This window comes from Neoarius graeffei, chromosome 2, assembly GCF_027579695.1.
Source record: "Neoarius graeffei isolate fNeoGra1 chromosome 2, fNeoGra1.pri, whole genome shotgun sequence".
In the NCBI taxonomy this organism is placed as follows: domain Eukaryota; kingdom Metazoa; phylum Chordata; class Actinopteri; order Siluriformes; family Ariidae; genus Neoarius; species Neoarius graeffei.
In genome coordinates, this window is record NC_083570.1 from 53423380 (window position 1) to 53442508 (window position 19129).

General features: G+C 40.7%; 1 protein-coding gene across 1 annotated transcript in view; it reads right to left on the minus strand.

Annotated features, from left to right (window-relative positions):
- Positions 1-7306: 7306 nt before the first annotated feature.
- LOC132873061 (overexpressed in colon carcinoma 1 protein homolog) overlaps positions 7307-19129 on the minus strand; it is a 38718-nt gene continuing 26895 nt past the window's right edge. The window contains exons 4-7 of the mRNA XM_060908284.1: positions 11991-12026; positions 11817-11896; positions 8009-8050; positions 7307-7903 (exon numbers count right to left, since the gene is read on the minus strand). Coding sequence (XP_060764267.1) covers positions 8046-8050; positions 11817-11896; positions 11991-12026 — 121 coding nt within the window. The 3' untranslated portion in view covers positions 7307-7903; positions 8009-8045. The remainder of the gene's footprint in view (positions 7904-8008; positions 8051-11816; positions 11897-11990; positions 12027-19129) is intronic.

Genomic DNA, 19129 nt, shown 5'->3' on the forward strand with positions numbered 1-19129 from the left:
AAATGAGCCAAACCAATGGAGAAAAACTGTAATACAGTATATTTTTCATTTTTCTCAAGATATGATATTTATTTTTGATGTAAGAATGTTTTGACACATATCCACTATTTGTATCAGATCAAATTAGCATTGTAAAATTCTGTGTAAAAAGTTGTTTATCTGAGTAGCCATTTGGCTGGGTGCTAACTGGTGTACGTATTATGTTGTAGGGATGCCAGAATGCATCCCTGTCTCCATGTGTTGATAGCCCTGTCATTCTTTGTTTTCCAGAATAAATGCTGACAGTTGAGGCAGCATGGTGGTGTAGTGGTTAGCACTGTCATCTCACAGCAAGAAGGTCCTGGGTTCAAGCCCAGTGGCTGATGGGGGCCCTTCTGTGTGGAGTTTGCATGTCATGTTTTGAGGTTGTTTTTCTTCAGCTGGAACAGGGGCTTTAGTCGAGGTGGAGGGAATTATGAACAGTTCTAAATACCAGTCAATTTTGGCCCCAAACCTTCAGGTGTCTGCTAGAAAGCTGAAGATGAAGAGGAATTTTATCTTTCAGCATGACAATGACCCCAAAAATGTTTTGGAATGGCCCAGCCAGGGCCCAGACCTAAATCCAATTGAAAATCTGTGGGGTGACCTGAAGAGGGCTGTGCACAAGAGATGCCCTCGCAATCTGACAGATTTGGAGCACTTTTGCAAGGAAGAGTGGGCAAATTTTGCCAAGTCTAGATGTGTCAGGCTGATAGACTCCTACCCAAAAGACTGCTTTCCCAGATTTGCTTGTTTTTCAATTGAATTGTACAGGTTATAGGCCACATTAAAGGTGGGAAAAGTTTTTAAATTGTTTATCGTGGTCTCATTTTTTTACATCAGAAAAACCGATCATTTTAACAGGGTGTGTACACTTTTTATATCCACTGTATATATAATTACTGGCATAATAAAGCCTGGCTTCCCTAAAATTTCATTAAAATGCGACAATGAGATGTTTACCAAAGTGTCTTATTCATCAGTCTTGGTGTAATTCAGTTTGATTTGACCATCTGAGTTAGTGAATCAAACGTCAGATATCTCACAGCAATATCACACTGTTCATTCAGTAAACTCAATCTTTTTTTGGTGAACAGTGCCGCCTGTTTCTCGGCTTCTCTTTCTGATGATTGGCAGACGACTCAAAGGGGCAGGACCTTGTAACCATCAGTAAATCAGGAATGAATGTGACCGATAGCTACAATTATACAGCACCCTCCATAATTATTGGCACCCCAGTTAAGACGTGTTAAAAGCCTTAAAATAAATTTAATTTTTATTGCAGAAGCTTAATCTCACACTGAAAATTGTAGAAAAATATAACCTTTAACTCAAGTGAATTTAAAAAAAATCCCTGACTAAGAAATAATTATTTTTTCATAAAATCACCTGTTCCACAATTATTGGCACCCATAACAATTCCTCGAAAATAAATGTAATTGAATCATTTCTGTCATTTCTACTGTAGTTTATAAAGTTGATCAGAGTATCTAGGAACCTTTAATTAGTAATTCATCACATCCTGTTTCCTTGGGGTATAAATATGATGTGACGCAGAGGCCTATTTCTCTTATCCACTCTTCAACATGGGAAAGACAAGAGAACACACCATTCAAGTAAAGCAGATGTGTGTCAGCCTTCATAAGTCAGGCAATGGCTACAAGAAAATAGCCACTCGCCTACACCTGCCAATATCTACAGTCAGAGGAATCACCAAGAAGTTAAACACTGGAACAGTGGCAAACAAGCCTGGACGAGGATGCAAGTTTATCTTGCCACCACGCACAGCAAGGAGGATGGTAAGAGAAGTAAAAAGTCCTCCAAAGCTCACTGTTAGAGAATTACATCAAAGAGTAGCATCTTGGGGTCACAAAGTCTCCATAACAACCATCAGGCGCTATCTACATGCCAACAAGCTGTTTGGGAGGCATGCATGGAAAAAGCCTTTTCTCACTTACAAGCATAAACGTAAACGTCTGGAGTTCGCTAAGCGGTGCTGGGACTTCAAGTGGGACCATGTGCTTTGGTCAGATGAGACCAAAATAGAGCTTTCTGGCAACAAACACTCCAAGTGGGTCTGGCGTAACACAAAAGACGAGTATGCGGAAAAGCACCTCATGCCCACTGTAAAGTATGTTTTTAGTTTTGTTTTAGTTTTGTTTATTTGGCCATAAACGTACAATAAAAACGGTACAGGTGTGGCAGGGATAACACAAAAAAGCATAAAAACTTGTTTCCATTGTGGTCCCTCTCCCTTATGGGAGAGGATTGGTGATGCTGTGGGCCTGTTTCTCTTCCAAAGGCCCCGGGAACCTTGTTAGGGTGCATGGCATCATGAACTCTTTGAAATACCAAGACATTTTAAATCAAAATCTGGTGGCCTCTGCCCGAAAGCTGAAGATGGGTCGTCACTGGGTCTTTCAGCAAGATAATGACCCTAAACATGTGGCCAAATCTACACAAAAATGGTTCACCAGACACAAAATCAAGCTCCTCCCATGGCCATCTCAGTCCCCAGACCTCAACCCAATTGAAAACCTGTGGGGTGAGCTGAAGAGGAGAGTGCATAGGAGAGGACCCAGGACTCTGGACGATTTAGAGAGATTGTGCAAAGAGGAATGGTCGAAGATCCCTCTCTCTGTATTCTCCCATCTTGTGAAATGTTATAGGAGAAGATTAAATGTTGTCTTGTTGGCAAAAGGGGGTTGTACAAAGTATTAACATCAGGAGTGCCAATAATTGTGGCACACATGAGTTCATGTAAAAGAATTATTTCTTAATGTGGGATTTTTTTCCCACTAAATAAATGCACTTGAATTAAAGGTTGGATTTTTCTCTTTTTTTGCATTGTTGTCCTATATTATTTTAAAAAATTGAATTTATTAGAAGCCTAAGAACATATCTTAACGAAGGGTGCCAATAATTGTGGAGGGCGCTGTATATGCAGTATATACAGTCAGCTTCCTCAATGTAGACATTGTATGTCTTGAAGTCTGAAATAAGTATTTTTGGAAAAATATATATTTACAATTTAATTCCAGTGTCTTAAATAAATGAGATAGATAATGAGGTTTTCAGAACTGAAAATTGTGTACCAGTGTACAATAAATTGGTGAGTTCATAAGACTGTAAAGTGTCGTTTTGTCAATCAAGTCTCAAACAGTTGCATGTAAATAGAAAATTGAGTTTATGCAAACATATACCAATAAACATATTGATTATATACTATCACCCTTTTACACATTGTGCCTCTCATCACTCATATCAGAGGAACAGATCTGTCACAGGACAAGTGAAAACAGGGCTTGGGATGTGATTAATGTTTTTCATGATTGATTACTGCAAAGCAGGCACACGAATCTCGCAAATGATTGTGTCATGTGTACTCCATATATTGTAAATACAATCACCAGACCATGCAATTCACCTGCTTGTATTCATCACAGTATGTTTGCTCAATATACTGTGTGTGTGTGTGATATCTCACCTTGAATTTTTTAGTGAACCAGTTTTACCATGGTGCAGTTATTTTCCCAGCTGCTCCCACAGCACTGCGTGGGCACATTCATGCTTGTCCCAGGATGTCTTGTTACTGCGCTCTCTTCAGGGCCCTGCAGTACTTCCATTACCCAGAGGAACACCTTGATGAGCCCTATGGAGACTGGAGAAGACATTCTGCCTTTCACAGGGGAAAAGGATGTTACCTCTTACTCTTCGGAAAACCAGTTGAGTCATTGATCAGTTGGTCAAATATACATATCAGCCTCCAGGGATGTGTTCTCTATAGTGACTGAACATGCATACAGTGCTTTGCTTTATGACTCTATACGTGCTACTAGAGTATCCTCAATACTGCACCTTTAAATGTTTTTAGCGCTTATTTCACCATATGTCCCATGCTTCAGAAAGATGGCATGCCTATCAGGAATCATCAAACAACTGTGAAGTTTTTACGAGGTCTGTAATTGCAAGCTTTGTGCCATGACTTTAAGATTCAGGAAGAATGATGGTTTATATTGAGAGTTGTTGATCTCATGAGTACTACTTTTTCCTAAGGTGAAAAAAAGGCTAAGAATTGGTCCTTGCAGATTACAGTTTATAAGATTTTTTAATCATTTCAAACTTAAATTGTCTTAATGTAACTCATTTTAAGCATTTTAGGAAGAAGCAAAATGATCAGCTAATAGAATAAGAAAATTGTAGAAATATGTTTAATAATCTCATATTTGGTTTGCGGTAATCTTATAATAGCAAATACTGCATACAGTAGCCTATATTGGACTATACTGAAGATATTTTCACTTGCTTAGACAACATTTTTCACAGACACAAAAGCCAGACTGAAACATCACGGCAGCATTTGTATTTTTTCTCACATTAAAAAAATAATAATAATAATAAAAAAAAAACCCTGAAAGGAACTCACTGAGATCATATATGGTCAAAAATGCTTTGATCTTGGACACGATAGCTTTTGCAGTAATAGTGTAGCTTTGCAGTGTATCTTAGCTTCAACAGCTTGCTTGGTTTTCAACCAACACACAAACATTTGACTTTCTAAAAGACACAAATTCTCCTAAATGGTGTACCAACAAACTATATACTCCATACAGCTTATTTTCTCTAAATATTTCTTTCTAACATTAGCCACAATTACAATTCTCTGTCCACCTGAGTCTGTATAAATGTGATAGTAATAGCATTTGCACTATTCCGTATAACTAGTTTGTAAACCATTTCAGTTTGAGCAAGCAGACACATACAGAAGCTTCAGCTCTTGTACATTTGCAGCATTAACAACTCAAATGTACTATAGAGGTTTTGCACTGTCACGTGACTCCCATAGCAATGGTAACTATTGCTGTGTTCACATATATACCGGTACGATAGTGGTATAACTGTATCGATACAAAGTGTACCGGTACAGTTTAGTGCACCTGTCCACACTAGTGAGAAATGTTTGCGGTTTTCTTTCACGGTAGTTGAAATGCGTGTGCGTGAAATGTTTGTAACTTCCTTCCGAGAATATGGCGGATGAAACAATGTGTGTGTGCTTTTTGTTGTCAATGTACAGTCTGTATTTCTGGTGGTCATTTATTCAGTCAAATCGTATAAAACGCGCGAGGCAGTTGAGAAAGAAACAAAGAAAATGAATCTCCGTTCTTCACTATTTTATTCAGCGAAGACATCGATTGAGGTGTGTGACTTTGCGCATGTGCATTATATTTGTATCGATACAGGACCGCTTCATCTGTCCACACTACAGCGAAGCGCTACAGTACCGGTACTGTACCGGTACGAAACCCATACATTTGTGGGTTTCGTACCGATACAATTATACCGCTACAGTACTGGTATAGTTGCTAGTGTGAACAGGTGTTGCAGTACGAAAGTAGTATCGTATTGGTACAAAATCCCTAGTGTGGACAGGGTATATGTTACCATGACAGGATGCAGCTTGTAGTGCTTAATTCAGACAAGTTAGCTGTTATTGATCGGTATGGGAAGGTTTTGCTGCATTTTTGGGTGTGCAAATCATTTTGAATGAAACAAAGACATCATCCATCCATCCATCCATCCATCCATCCATCCATCCATCCATCCATCCATCCATCCATCCATCCATTATCTGTAGCCACTTATCCTGTTCTATAGGGTCGCAGGCAAGCTGGAGCCTATCCCAGCTGACTACGGGCGAAAGGCGGGGTACACCCTGGACAAGTCGCCAGGTCATCACAGGGCTGACACAGAGACAAACAACCATTCACACTCACATTCACACCTACGGTCAATTTAGAGCCACCAATTAACCTAACCTGCATGTCTTTGGACTGTGGGGGAAACCGGAGCACCCGGAGGAAACCCACACGGACACGGGGAGAACATGCAAACTCCACACAGAAAGGTCCCCGTCAGCCGCTTGGCTCGAACCCAGGACCTTCTTGCTGTGAGGCGACAGTACTCACCACCACACCACCGTGCCGCCCACAAAGACATCAGATTTTGTTTAATTTACCAAAAGTAAATCATCATCGGGGGAAATAGAGAGATCTCTAAACATAGAAAGGAAAAATGGCTTGCAAACATACAAAGTGTAGCGAGGTGCTTATTCTGATACAGAGAGATGAACATCAGCGTAAATCTACAGTCACACTACAGCTCGCAATGCTTTGTGATGGGTTATCGATGAAAATAAGGCATTTTGGTGATGATACATGGCGATATACAGGCAAGCTAAAAGTTATGGTCACACAGCAGGTGAACACTTGACTGTCACGCATTCGCGCACTCGAGCGGCCACGCTCGCTCACAGGATCCAGTCATTATAGGAAACACTTGATGCTGATTTGAGCGCAGTCAGCACGCACATATTCAATGTACTATCACAGTCAAGTTTGTTTCTCGCCATGTTTATGACTCTGCTTTCCATTTCGCTTGTGTTTTATTTTTGTAAATATCACGCCTGCTAATACACTCTTCCTGCACTTAGATCCGTCTACTTCTGCATACCTGACAGAAGTCTCTGTGAAAACAGTGCCTTTGCATGTGCATGCTGATTGCACTCAAATCAGTATCAGGTGTTTCCCATCACAACTGGGTCCCACGCACATGCCCCACGTGCTCTGAAGGATCCTTGAATGTAAATGCACTTTTTAAGTCTCGGTGAAGTTTAGGCTGTGCCAGTTCTCTGTGTTGATGCTCATGTTCACTTCACTGTATCAGAATGAGCTCCTTGCTGCAGTTCTGAAATTATTTTTTTTTATTCTTACCTTTGTGGAAAGAAAGTGAATATACCATAGGATTTTTGACCTCTCCGTTTGACACAGAGTCCAATTGAATGTTTTTTTCCCCCATTTTTCCCTTCTACATTTAGAAATTTCTCTAGCTTTCCCCCGATGATGAATTACTTTTGGTAAATTAAAAAAATCTGATGTCTTTGTTTCATTCAAAACGATTTGCACAAAACCTTCCCATACCAATCAATAACAACTAACTCATCTGAATGAAGTATTACAAGAGTGCCTCCTGTCATGGTGGCATAGTTACGGTTGCTATGGGGGTCATGTGACGGTGCAAAGCCTTTATGTCTTTTGGCAAAAATTTTTCTTTTCAAAGAAGCATGTCACTTTTTCTTTTGTTGTCCAGAATATATATAGTATACATAAACAGACAGACAAAGCAACCTTTTTTTTTCAATAAACACACTCTTTGATAGCAGCAATGCACTTACAAGTAAAGTAGTGTACTTAAAATGATGTTAAAAAAGAAAACTAAATATAAAGGCCACTAAGTACTTGTCCCAGTACTTCCTAGTTCAGCTGAGTTAATTTGCACTGTATCTAGTAGCATGAAGAGTGTAATGTATTAGTTCTATGTTTATTTGGTCATGGATAGTGATGAACACAGTGAGTTGAACAGCTTCGTTCACTACTACATACCGCTGGACTGAGTGCTGGATTAATCTTTACTACATACTGTGAAAATTAATTCTCTGATCAACATGTATGTATGTTTCAGTGGTTTCATTATGGCAATAGTGTCTCACATTGGAGCCTAGATGCAGATTAGTCCTTTATTGCAAAGTCTGAGCCGAGGTTTGAGTGTTGACATGCCTTCATTAGGGTTGAGTGTGTTCCTGAGCTACAAACACCATTTTGGCCCCAGGGCCATTTAAATGTCAGGATCTCCTTTTGTTTCCTTTTCCAAAGAAGCCTCTTTAAGTCCATTTCATCAACTGACGTGTTCAGAGAGCAACTATTCCTGTACGAGTAGAATCCCAGAGGAGAGTCGCACAGCTCCACTTCATACAGGACCATATAGTGTCACACAGAGGTCATTTTGGTGTCTATTTTGGTCCAAGGAAACTCTTTCTATAGATATTCAACTGCACAGAAGACAGAAAAATTGGTTAATTATGTTGATTCATGACACCTCACTTGTCCAGTTGTGCATTTCTCACTTGCATTAAGCAGAGACAAATCTGGTTTACCTGTAGTGCAGTTACTTGTTGCTCTACTTCTGATGTGCTACTCTGCAAAGGAAGGAAGGGGTTGATTTGATTAAATCTGATTTGAGGTTGAGCAGATGCTACAAATTAAATGATGCATGCAACACAGGGACAGTAAGCTCTATGCGTGTGTGTTTATCTGTGTGTGCTCTGAGGGTGCCATCTTTTTGGGAAACCTTTTTAAAAAAGTCATTAAAAGGGACAGTAATAGGCCATGTGATGTAGCCAGTGTGAATGCACATGCGCACACACACACACACACACACACACACACACACACACACACACACACACACACACACACATCCTAATTAGCTGCATCTGCCTTTCACTCCTTCATCTACTGATTTTTTTTAAATAATCTGTACAGACAGTACAATCGCTTTATTTGTCCTTGTTTCATATTTTATAACAGATTACATGTATATTCATATTCATGCTGTTTTCATTCGCCTTAGTTCACGCTCTTCATCACAAGCATGTAATGCAACTCAATTTAGCCACTTCCCATGAAAGCCCTTTTATTCAAAATGTGAGAAAATAAGGAAAGTAAGTAGCTTTAAATTTCCTTCAGCTCCACATTCTGTAATAACGGCACCAAGGTCTCCTGATGAGTGATGAATAGAGGGCTGGGACGTATGAGCATATAACACTGATAACATAAAAATTATGTTGCAATACACTTTTTATTTTTACAGCATTTTTAAATGCTTTGTTGTTAGGTAATTGCAAACTGACTGGAAGCTGCTGATCTGATGTTGCTTACATAACATGTCTTTAAAACTGCAAAATGCAAAACAATTTTTAGAGACTTTTTTCTCCATCCATCCATCCATTATCCATAGCCACTTATCCTGTCCTACAGGGTCACAGGCAAGCTGGAGCCTATCCCAGCTGACTATGAGTGAGAGGCGGGGTACACCCTGGACAAGTCGCCAAATCATCACAGGGCTGACACATATGGCCCTTTTCCACTACCCTTTTTCAGCTCACTTCAGCTCGCTTCAGCTCACTTCAGCCCGACACGGCTCGCGTTTCGACTACCAAAAACCAGCACGACTCGGCTCGCTTCAGCCCTGCTTAGCCCCTAAAACTCGCACCATTTTGGAGTGGGGCTGAAGCGAGCCAAGCCGTACCGAGTGAGGCTGGGGGCGTGAGCAGACACTCCCCTGTGCACTGATTGGTGAGGAGGAGTGTCCTCACATGCCCACACACGCCCCGCGAGCGCGCTGGGATCTGTAAACACCGCAAACCCGGAAGAAGAAGAATTACGAGAATTTCTGAAGCCTTATGCGCCTCGCCTCATCTATACGCTCTTGCCAGTATCTCTCCGCGTTGTCGGTGACAACAAGCCACAGCACCAAGACCAGCAACACTAACGACTCCATGTCCTCCATGTTTATTGTTTACTATCCGGGTCGTGAGACTACCGCTTAAAAGATCACTGATGTCACTGTTTGCGCTGCTTAACGACATCACCTGACGTCCACCCACTTTCGCTAACTCCACCCAATGTGTCCACCCACTTCCAGCCAGCACGGTTCAGCGCGGTTGTAGTCGAAATGCAACTCCAACAGCCCCGCTCAGCCCGACTCAGCACGGCACGGCTTAGCCCGACTCAGCCGCGTTTGTAGTGGAAAAGCGGCATTAGAGACAAACAACCATTCACACTCACATTCACACCTACAGTCAATTTAAAGCCACCAGTTAACCTAACCTGCATGTCTTTGGACTGTGGGGAAAACCGGAGCACCCGGAGGAAACCCATGCAGACACGGGGGAAAACCGGAGCACCCGGAGGAAACCCATGCAGACACGGGGAGAACATGCAAACTCCACACAGAAAGGCCCCCATCAACCACTGGGCTCAAACCCAGAACCTTCTTGCTGTGAGACGACAGTGCTAACCACTACACCACCATGCCACTGCATAAATGATCACCCATTAATAAATAATTTATATGCATATCCGCATGCTTTTTTATTTTCCTTTTTTTAACTTAAAGTTGCATGATCTGTGAATGGGGAAGCCATCGCCTAATGATTAGTGAAGTGGCTTTGGAACTAAAAGGTTTGAGTCCCTGGACCAGCAGGAATGGCTGAAGTGCCCTCAAACCAGGCACCTAACCCCCAGCTGCTCCCCAGGCTGCTCTGGGTATGTTGTGTGTTGCTCTGGATAAGCACGTCTGCTAAATGCCAATAATGTAATTTTGATTCTGTCTAAATATTACTTATATTAGAAAATTTAAAAAAGGCTAAAAGAGTATATCTGTACTAAGTAGTAGTAGTAGTAGTAGTAGTAATAATAATAATAATAATAATAATAATACATTTACTCTCCCAATGTCCAAAGGTTTTTAATATTAAGTTTAAAGACATTACTTATTTTTTTAAATATTGTTTGAACATACAAAAATTACACAATTTAGGACTGTTGAATGACTCAAGGAGGTAAAAATTAATAATAATAATAATAATAATAATAATAATTATTATTATTATTATTATTATTATTATTATTATTATTATTTTCCCTGAAATAATGCTAACTTAAAAAAGAAACAAACAAAAGAAATATTTGAATGAATGAATGAATGAATGAATGAATGAATGACGTCTGACACAAAAGCATTTTTACTTGTTTTTTCTTTTTTTAATTATATGTAAAACATTTGTAAAGACTGAGAAGATCAAATAGTCTAGAGAGCTACAGAACTTTAGGTTAATTTATATTTTCATAAAACATACCAAAAAAAGAGTCTTAAATTTATTGCTCATAAATGTGAATGAAATGCATGAAAGGGATCATATTGAAATACAACATTATTTTTTTATATCTTAAATAAATTACTGAACAGATTTTTTGTGTTCTTTGTTTTCTTTTTGTAACACAACTGCTTTGCAGGCAGTTTGTTAGACATATATACTGTATATTGTGATACATTTCATGCATTATTGAAATGCATTCAAGTGAGATAATATTTTGGTGATATCATGGGCAGCACAGTAGTGCAGTGGTTAGCACTGTCGCCTCATAGCAAGAAGGGTCTGGGTTTGAACCTCATATCTGACTGTGTGGAGTTTGCATGTTCTCCTGTGCTTGTGTGAGTTTCCTCCAGGTGCTCCAGTTTCCTTCCACAGTCCAAAGACATGAAGATTGGGTCAACTGGCTACTCTAAATCGCCCATAGATATGAATGTGAGTATGACTGGCTGTCTCTCTGTGTTAATACCGTGATAGCTTGGTGAACTGCCCAGGTTATACTCCAGCTTCCCCTGTGACTCACAGTGGATAAGCGGTATGGATGGATGGATGGTCATTTTGCCCATCCCTAGTGATGAATATGATTATAATATGAACTGCCATGAACAAAGAGCTGGCTGTTTGAAGGCATCATATGGATAGAAAGTAAAAAGTACTCATTCATTTTCTTAAATACAATTTTGAATGGAAGTCAAATTCAGGCTCTACACCATTTTCCTTCAGGTTAAAAATCTAAAAATGTCAACTGCATCTAATGTACTTTGGATTTCATTTCATGTATGATGTTTTCACTCTAACAATCGAGGCATCACTAACACTTTCCCCAGGATGGATGTATTGTATAATCGAGTGATAATAGCATATAGTTCCCATTTTCTCCATTTCACACAGTGCTGCGAGAGAGCTTGAGACAAGTATTCAAGCTCTGACATTCGCAGTTTGATGCATCACTTTTTTTTTATTGAAAGCCTATACGCTCATTGAATAATCTGTTCTAGTGGTGCAAGCTGCTCTCAGAAAGCCTTACCTTTCTGTATGGACTTGGACTGACTGGCTGGCACTGTGTTCATATCTGTCGGTAGTCCTACATACACCCCGCCATAGTTCCTGCAGGAAATGACACACTGCATCATGCACACAGTCCGAGGTTAATATTTTAAAAGAAGTGCTTTTGTCTGTGCTCGAGGAATCTCTCACTGACCTTCTTTTCTCATCATCTTGTGAAGGATCTTCTGTCCTGTTACAAAAAATGAGCTCGTGTTAGAGTTTTATCATCTCCATATCCATCCATTAATTTATCCATCAAAAATGTGCGATATGTTGAAACCACAGCTATGAGTCACCACTTACACTGACACAGCTGTGCAAGTGAAGGACTGGTATGACGTTAATACTTCAGTTATCAGTCACAAACACAAGAACACTGCAGATATTATTTTAGAAGTTTTTATTGCTTCATGTTTTTTGCAGCAAAAACGAGCAGCCTTCATGATGGTTTTAGTCTGAAAAGTGGTCTAAAAAGCTGGTACTAAAAATACAGGGTGCCAATATTTTTGCACACTTTTGCACTGTACTGTATCTCTAATAAGACAGCATATTAGTGTATCAATTAAAAGATTAGCTTATATGTGTGATGGCCATCATATGATCAATTTTTAGCATTTTTCTACCATATGTACAGTACTGTGTCAAAGTCTGAGGCACACCATCCATCCATCCATTATCTGAAGCCACTTATCATGTGAGGGTCACAGGAAAGCTGGAGCCTATCCCAGCTGACTATGGGTGAGAGGCGGGGTACACCTTGGACAAGTCGCCAGGTCATTGTAGAGCTGACGTAGAGACACAACCATTCACACTCACATTCACACTTACGGTCAATTTAGAGTCACCAATTAGTCTAACCTACATGTCTTTGGACTGTGGGGGAAACCAGAGCACCTGGACGAAACCCACGCAGACATGGGGAGAACATGCAAACTCCACACAGAAAGGCCCTCGTCAGCTGCTGGGCTCGAACCCAGACATGACAGTGGTAACCACTACACCACCATGCCACCCTGTTAGGTACACGATTTTTTTTAATACAAATTTATTATTGATTTTTATTTTACGACTTCTACATTGGGGTGGCACGGTGGTGTAGTGGTTAGCGCTGTCACCTCACAGCAAGAAGGTCCGGGTTCGAGCCCCATGGCCGGCAAGGGCCTTTCTGTGTGGAGTTTGCATGTTCTCGCCGTGTCCGCGTGGGTTTCCTCCGGGTGCTCCGGTTTTCCCCACAGTCCAAAGACATGTAGGTGACTCTAAATTGACCGTAGGTGTGAATGTGAGTGTGAATGGTTGCCTGTGTCTATGTGTCAGCCCTGGGATGACCTGGTGACTTGTCCAGGGTGTACCCCGCCTTTCGCCCGTAGTCAGCTGGGATGGGCTCCAGCTTGCCTGCAATCCTGTAGAACAGGATAAAGCAGCCAGAGATAATGAAATGAGATGTTAAGTAATTAACAGAATAAGTATACTCAAGTAAGTAAAGAGAAATGACATCCATCATTACTTTAAGATATGAAGTGTCTTTTAATTACAGTGGTGCTTGAAAGTTTGTGAACTCTTTAGAATTTGCTATATTTCTGCATAAATATGACCTAAAACATCATCAGATTTTCACACAAGTCCTAAAAGTAGATAAAGAGAACCCAGTTAAACAAATAAGACAAAAATATGATACTCTGTCATTTATTTATTGAGGAAAATGATCCAATATTACATATTTGTGAGTGGCAAAAGTATATGAACCTCTAGATTAGCAGTTAATTTGAAGGTGAAATTAGAGTCAGGTGTTTTCGATTAATGGGATGAGAATCAGGTGTGAGTGGGCACCCTGTTTTATTTAAAGAACAGGGATCTAACAAAGTCTGATCTTCACAACACATGTTTGTGGAAGTGTATCATGGCATGAACAAAGGAGATTTCTGAGGCCCTTAGAAAAAGCATGGTTGATGCTCATCAGGCTGGAAAAGGTTACAAAACCATCTCTAAAGAGTTTGGACTCCACAAATCCACAGTCAGACAGATTGTGTACAAATATAGGAAATTCAAGACCATTGTTATCCTCCCCAGGGGTGGTCGACCAACAAATATCACTCCAAGAGCAAGGCATGTAATAGTTGGCGAGGTCACAAAGGACCCCAGGGTAATTTCTAAGCAACTGAAGGCCTCTCTTACATCAGCTAATGTTAATGTTCATGAGTCCACTATCAGGAGAACACTGAACAACAATGGTGTGCATGGCAGGGTTGCAAAGAGAAAGCCACTGCTCTCAAAAAAGAACATTGCTGCTCATCTGCAGTTTGCTAAAGTTCATGTGGACAAGCCTATTGGAAACATGTTTTCTGGACAGATGAGACCAAAATAGAACTTTTTGGTTTAAATTAGAAGCATTATGTTTGGAGAAAGGAAAACACTGCATTTCAGTATAAGAACCTTAAACCATCTGTGAAACATGTTGGTGGTAGTATCATGGTTTGGGCCTGTTTTGCTGCATCTGGGCCAGGACGGCTTGCCATCATTGATGGAACAATGAATTCTGAATTATACCAGCGAATTCTAAAGGAAAATGTCAGGACATCTGTCCATGAACTGAATCTCAAGAGAAGGTGGGTCATGCAGCAAGACAACGGCCCAAAGCACACAAGTCATTCTACCAAAGAATGGTTAAAGAAGAATAAAGTTAATGTTTTGGAATGGCCAAGTCAAAGTCCTGACTTTAATCCAATCGAAATGTTGTGGAAGGACCTGAAGCGAGCAGTTCATGTGAGGAAACCCACCAACATCCCAGAGCTGAAGCTGTTCTGTACGGAGGAATGGGCTAAAATTCCTCCAAGCCGGTGTGCAGGACTGATCAACAGTTAACAGAAACATTTAGTTGCAGTTATTGCTGCACATGGGGGTCACACCAGATACTGAAAGCAAAGGTTCACATACTTTTGCCACTCACAGATGTGTAATATTGGATCCATCCATTGTCTGTAGTGCTTATGGGAAGGTTTTGCTGCATTTTTGGGTGTGCAAATAATTTTCAATGAAACAAAGACATCATCCATCCACCCCAGTGGCGGCTGGTAGTCTTTCAAACAGGGGAGGCTGGTCGGTTATGATATTTCCAGATTTTAAAAGAAAAAAGAAAAAACACATCCATTTTGCCCATACTCTTGCCTCTGATCTGGCTGATTGTTGGCAGGGTCACAAACTGTGAAATAACAGGTTCTTTTGGCCCATTAGCCTACTATCCAATATACATGATGGTGGTGTTGGGGGGGGTATATTTTAACATTTTATATTTTAAAATTGTGACATGTAGTTTAAAAATTGATCATGATTGAAAGCAGCTCTTTGTCAGGAACCTCAGCAGTAACAGCAGAGTGTTCTGGAATAGGCACAAGCACTGACCTTGGGGAGCCAAACACAGAGCTGGGTATCACACATTTCATTCAATGACACTTTCCCTATATTTTACTTATTTTGACTGAGAAATGTTTTATTGACAATTTTGATAACCCTTCACTTTTAATCCAGGTCTGTAGTGTGAAATGTTCTCGGCTGTGTTTTTGTTTAAAAATGTTTTCCAAATTGTAGCTGTGTTTAATTCATATCCAGAAAAATATATATTCCAATATAATATACTCAGCATAAACATTTCAAATAGATTCTATATTTTTGGTCCATCCATGACATACGTAGCCTATTTACTGTTGTTGATGTGGGTCACATATTATTCCCTACCTTTTTCACCAAGTCAATTTGAGGCGTTGGTCTACCCTGCTCTTTAATTTTAATTTTTTCCTCGAAAGGAAGATTGGCAAATGGCTTCGCCAAAATTAAATCAGCAATGCTCGGCATCCGTGCGCAGCTTTCTTGCTAGCTGACTAGCCCCCTCAAGTTCAAGTTCAGTCACTCAAATAAACGAAATTTCTGGAACTAAGATAGCAAACTTGACAACACTATATTTACACTTTATTTACAATGAAAATATATACAAACTAAAAAAGCTGGTAGAAACCGTATGTAATGAATGAAATCAAAATGTAAGCTGATCTCTTACAATATGCCACACCACTTGCGAATCTGCATGGGACTGAACTGAAATTCACCGCTGCCTGTCTATAGTTGAAACGAGCTGTCAATCAAAGAAAATATCCGGCCGCTTTCACCAATCACCAGTCTCCTCGCGGAAAGCTTTGCCATGTCCCTCCCACAGTGAGGCTGGGAGTCCGTGGGCGGGTGTTTTCGCAGTATTTGTCCAATAATCGTCTTGCATTTTGATATTGAAAAGCGCATCGCTCCCAAATGCCATTGAAGTCCACTGAGGCTGGGAGTCCGTGGGCGGGCGTTTTCGCAGTATTTGTCCAATAATCGTCTTGCATTTTGATATTGAAAAGCGCATAGCTCCCAAATGCCATTGAAGTCCACTGAGGCTGGGCTGCATCGCGCTGTCACGAGGGGGAAAAACTCACGCGCACATTAGGCGAACTGGGAAAAGTTATAACAGAATGATTTCGCACTGTAGTTGGGTTGAGCACATATATTTCTATGATTCTGGATCTGAAATAGCAATGTTATAAGGTTGGCTATAACATAAGCCTAGTGCAATTCATCCTACACGATGTTCGTCATTTTTAGAGGAGGCTGAGCCTCCCTCGTTGTCTTAGAGCAATCGCCCGTGATCCACCCATCCATTATCTGTAGCCACTTATCTTGTTCTACAGGGTCACAGGCAAGTTGGAGCCTATCCCAGCTGACTATGGGCAAGAGGCGGGGTACACCCTGGACAAGTCACCAGGTCATCGCAGGGCTGACACATAGAGACAAACAACCATTCACACTCACATTCACACCTACGGTCAATTTAGAGTCACCAATTAACCTAACCTGCATGCCTTTGGACTGTGGGGGAAACCAGAGCACCCAGAGGAAACCCACGCAGACACGGGGAGAACATGCAAACTCCACACAGAAAGGCCCTCGCCGGCCGCTAGGCTCAATCTCAGGACCGTCTTGCTGTGAGGCGACAGTGCTCACCACTACACCACTGTGCCGCCCATAATATTGGTTCATTTTCCTCAATAAATAAATGACCAAGTATAATATTTTGTCTCATTTGTTTAACTGGGTTCTCTTTATCTACTTTTAGGACTTGTGTGAAAATCAGATGATGTTTGAGGTTATATTTATGCAGAAATATAGAAAATTCTAACGGGTTCACAATCTTTCAAGCACCACTGTAATAAAATAAAGAACAAACACTGAATTAGAAGGTGTGTCCAAACGTTTGACTGGTACTGTCTGTCTGTCTGTCTGTCTAACTAGTTATTTTTAAGGCCAAGGCTTGTCACATTTAATTTCATTTTTTAAAGGGATCTTTACTTTCCAGTATTGCTGTGCATGTGCCTACGCCTTTCACACAGTTTTAATGATACCGGTATGTGTTTAAAAAAAAAAAACCTGATCTGTAATAGGCTTTAATTTAAATTTTGAATGGATCACAACTAGAAGTAAAGTTCTAGCATTAAAAGCATTTGATAAATCTTTTTTCATCAAAAATAAAAAAGTAGAAATTTGTATTTAAAGAGTTCTATTGAGGGCGGCACGGTGGTGTAGTGGTTAGCACTGTCGCCTCACAGCAAGAAGGTCCAGGTTTGAGCCCCGTGGCCAGCGAGGGCCTTTCTGTGCGGAGTTTGCATGTTCTCCCCGTGTCCGCGTGGGTTTCCTCCGGGTGCTCTGGTTTCCCCCACAGTCCAAAGACATGCAGGTTAGGTTAACTGGTGACTCTAAATTGACCGTAGGTGTGAATGTGAGTGTGAATGGTTGTCTGTGTCTATGTGTCAGCCCTGTGATGACCTGGCGACTTGTCCAGGGTGTACCCCGCCTTTCGCCCGTAGTCAGCTGGGATAGGCTCCAGCTTGCCTGCGACCCTGTAGAACAGGATAAAGCGGCTAGAGATAATGAGATGAGATGAGACATTACTTCCAAATTGTAAAGAATGTTAAGTATACCATGGAAAATAAATTAAAAGTCACTTAAATTTAAAGATGAGCCTCATCCTGCTAGTTCTCTGTCTGCTTTTACATCAGTACAGAAATAATCACTGGTTCAATCAATCAGCTCGCTTATCTTTCTTAAATTAATCCTTTTTTATTAGGTCACTGAAACTGTCGTCTAGAGTTTAGAAGCACTATTTTGACAGCTAGTTTCTATTATCAATCTGAATTAAGTGGTAACTGATAAAATGGTGAGAAAAGCACACTCAGCTAGTAAGTTTTTAGATATTTTGAGTCTTTTTTTATATTTAGAGTCTATCTGTATTTGTTGCTTCTTTTTCAGTGCTCTTTGAAGGCAGGCAACCAAGCCAAGGTGAGAACGTAGTCTAAATAAAACCATTTCCATTTAATTTTGGTAAAATGTAATCAAGTTTTCATGAATTAGAGATGGTAAAGTATATGAATGGCAGAAAAACTCAGTTTTGTCTGTTTTCCAGAATTCAGCTGCAGTGGCAGGTCTGATGGGTTTTCGTAGGCCATCTAACATACTTATTGTAGCAGAGGTTTATTGTCAGGTTAATATTCAAGTTGTCATCACTACTGAACCCGATCTGGGCTTGAGGCTTGATTGACTTGGCCAGAATTAGAGCAGTAGGGTGGCCGGTTCCTTTCTGCACACACACACACACACACACACACACACACACACACACACACACACACACACACACACACACACACGTATGGGCAATTTAGAGTAGCCAATTAGCCTAACCCTGCACTGCATGTCTTTGGACTGTGGGGGAAACTGGAGCACCTGGAGGAAACCCATGCAGACACAGGGAGAACATGCAAACTCCACACAGAAAGGCCCCGTCAGCCATGAGGTTCAAACCTGGAGGCTTCTTGCTGTGAGGCAACAGTGCTAACCACTGCACCAGCATGCAGCCTAATTAGTTATAATTAGTTAATATTCCTTATAACATATTTACAGTATGTATATGATCATTAATTGTTCATGTTAACTAATGCCATGTGTAATGCTGGTTAATCCATCCATCCATCCATCCATCCATCCATCCATTTTCTTCTGCTTATCTGAAGTCGGGTCGCAGTACCGCGACCTGACTGTGACCCATAATGCTGGTTAAGTAATCCTTAATCTGCAGTGTTACTGAACTCTCGCTGTCTCTCTCTCTCTTTGAGATTAAATTGTGTTGCTGAATGCTGCAGTAATTAGTGAAGATTGGCCAGGGTGTACTCAGGGTCCACAGGAACCACAGTGGAACATACACAGTCAGCTTTAGGT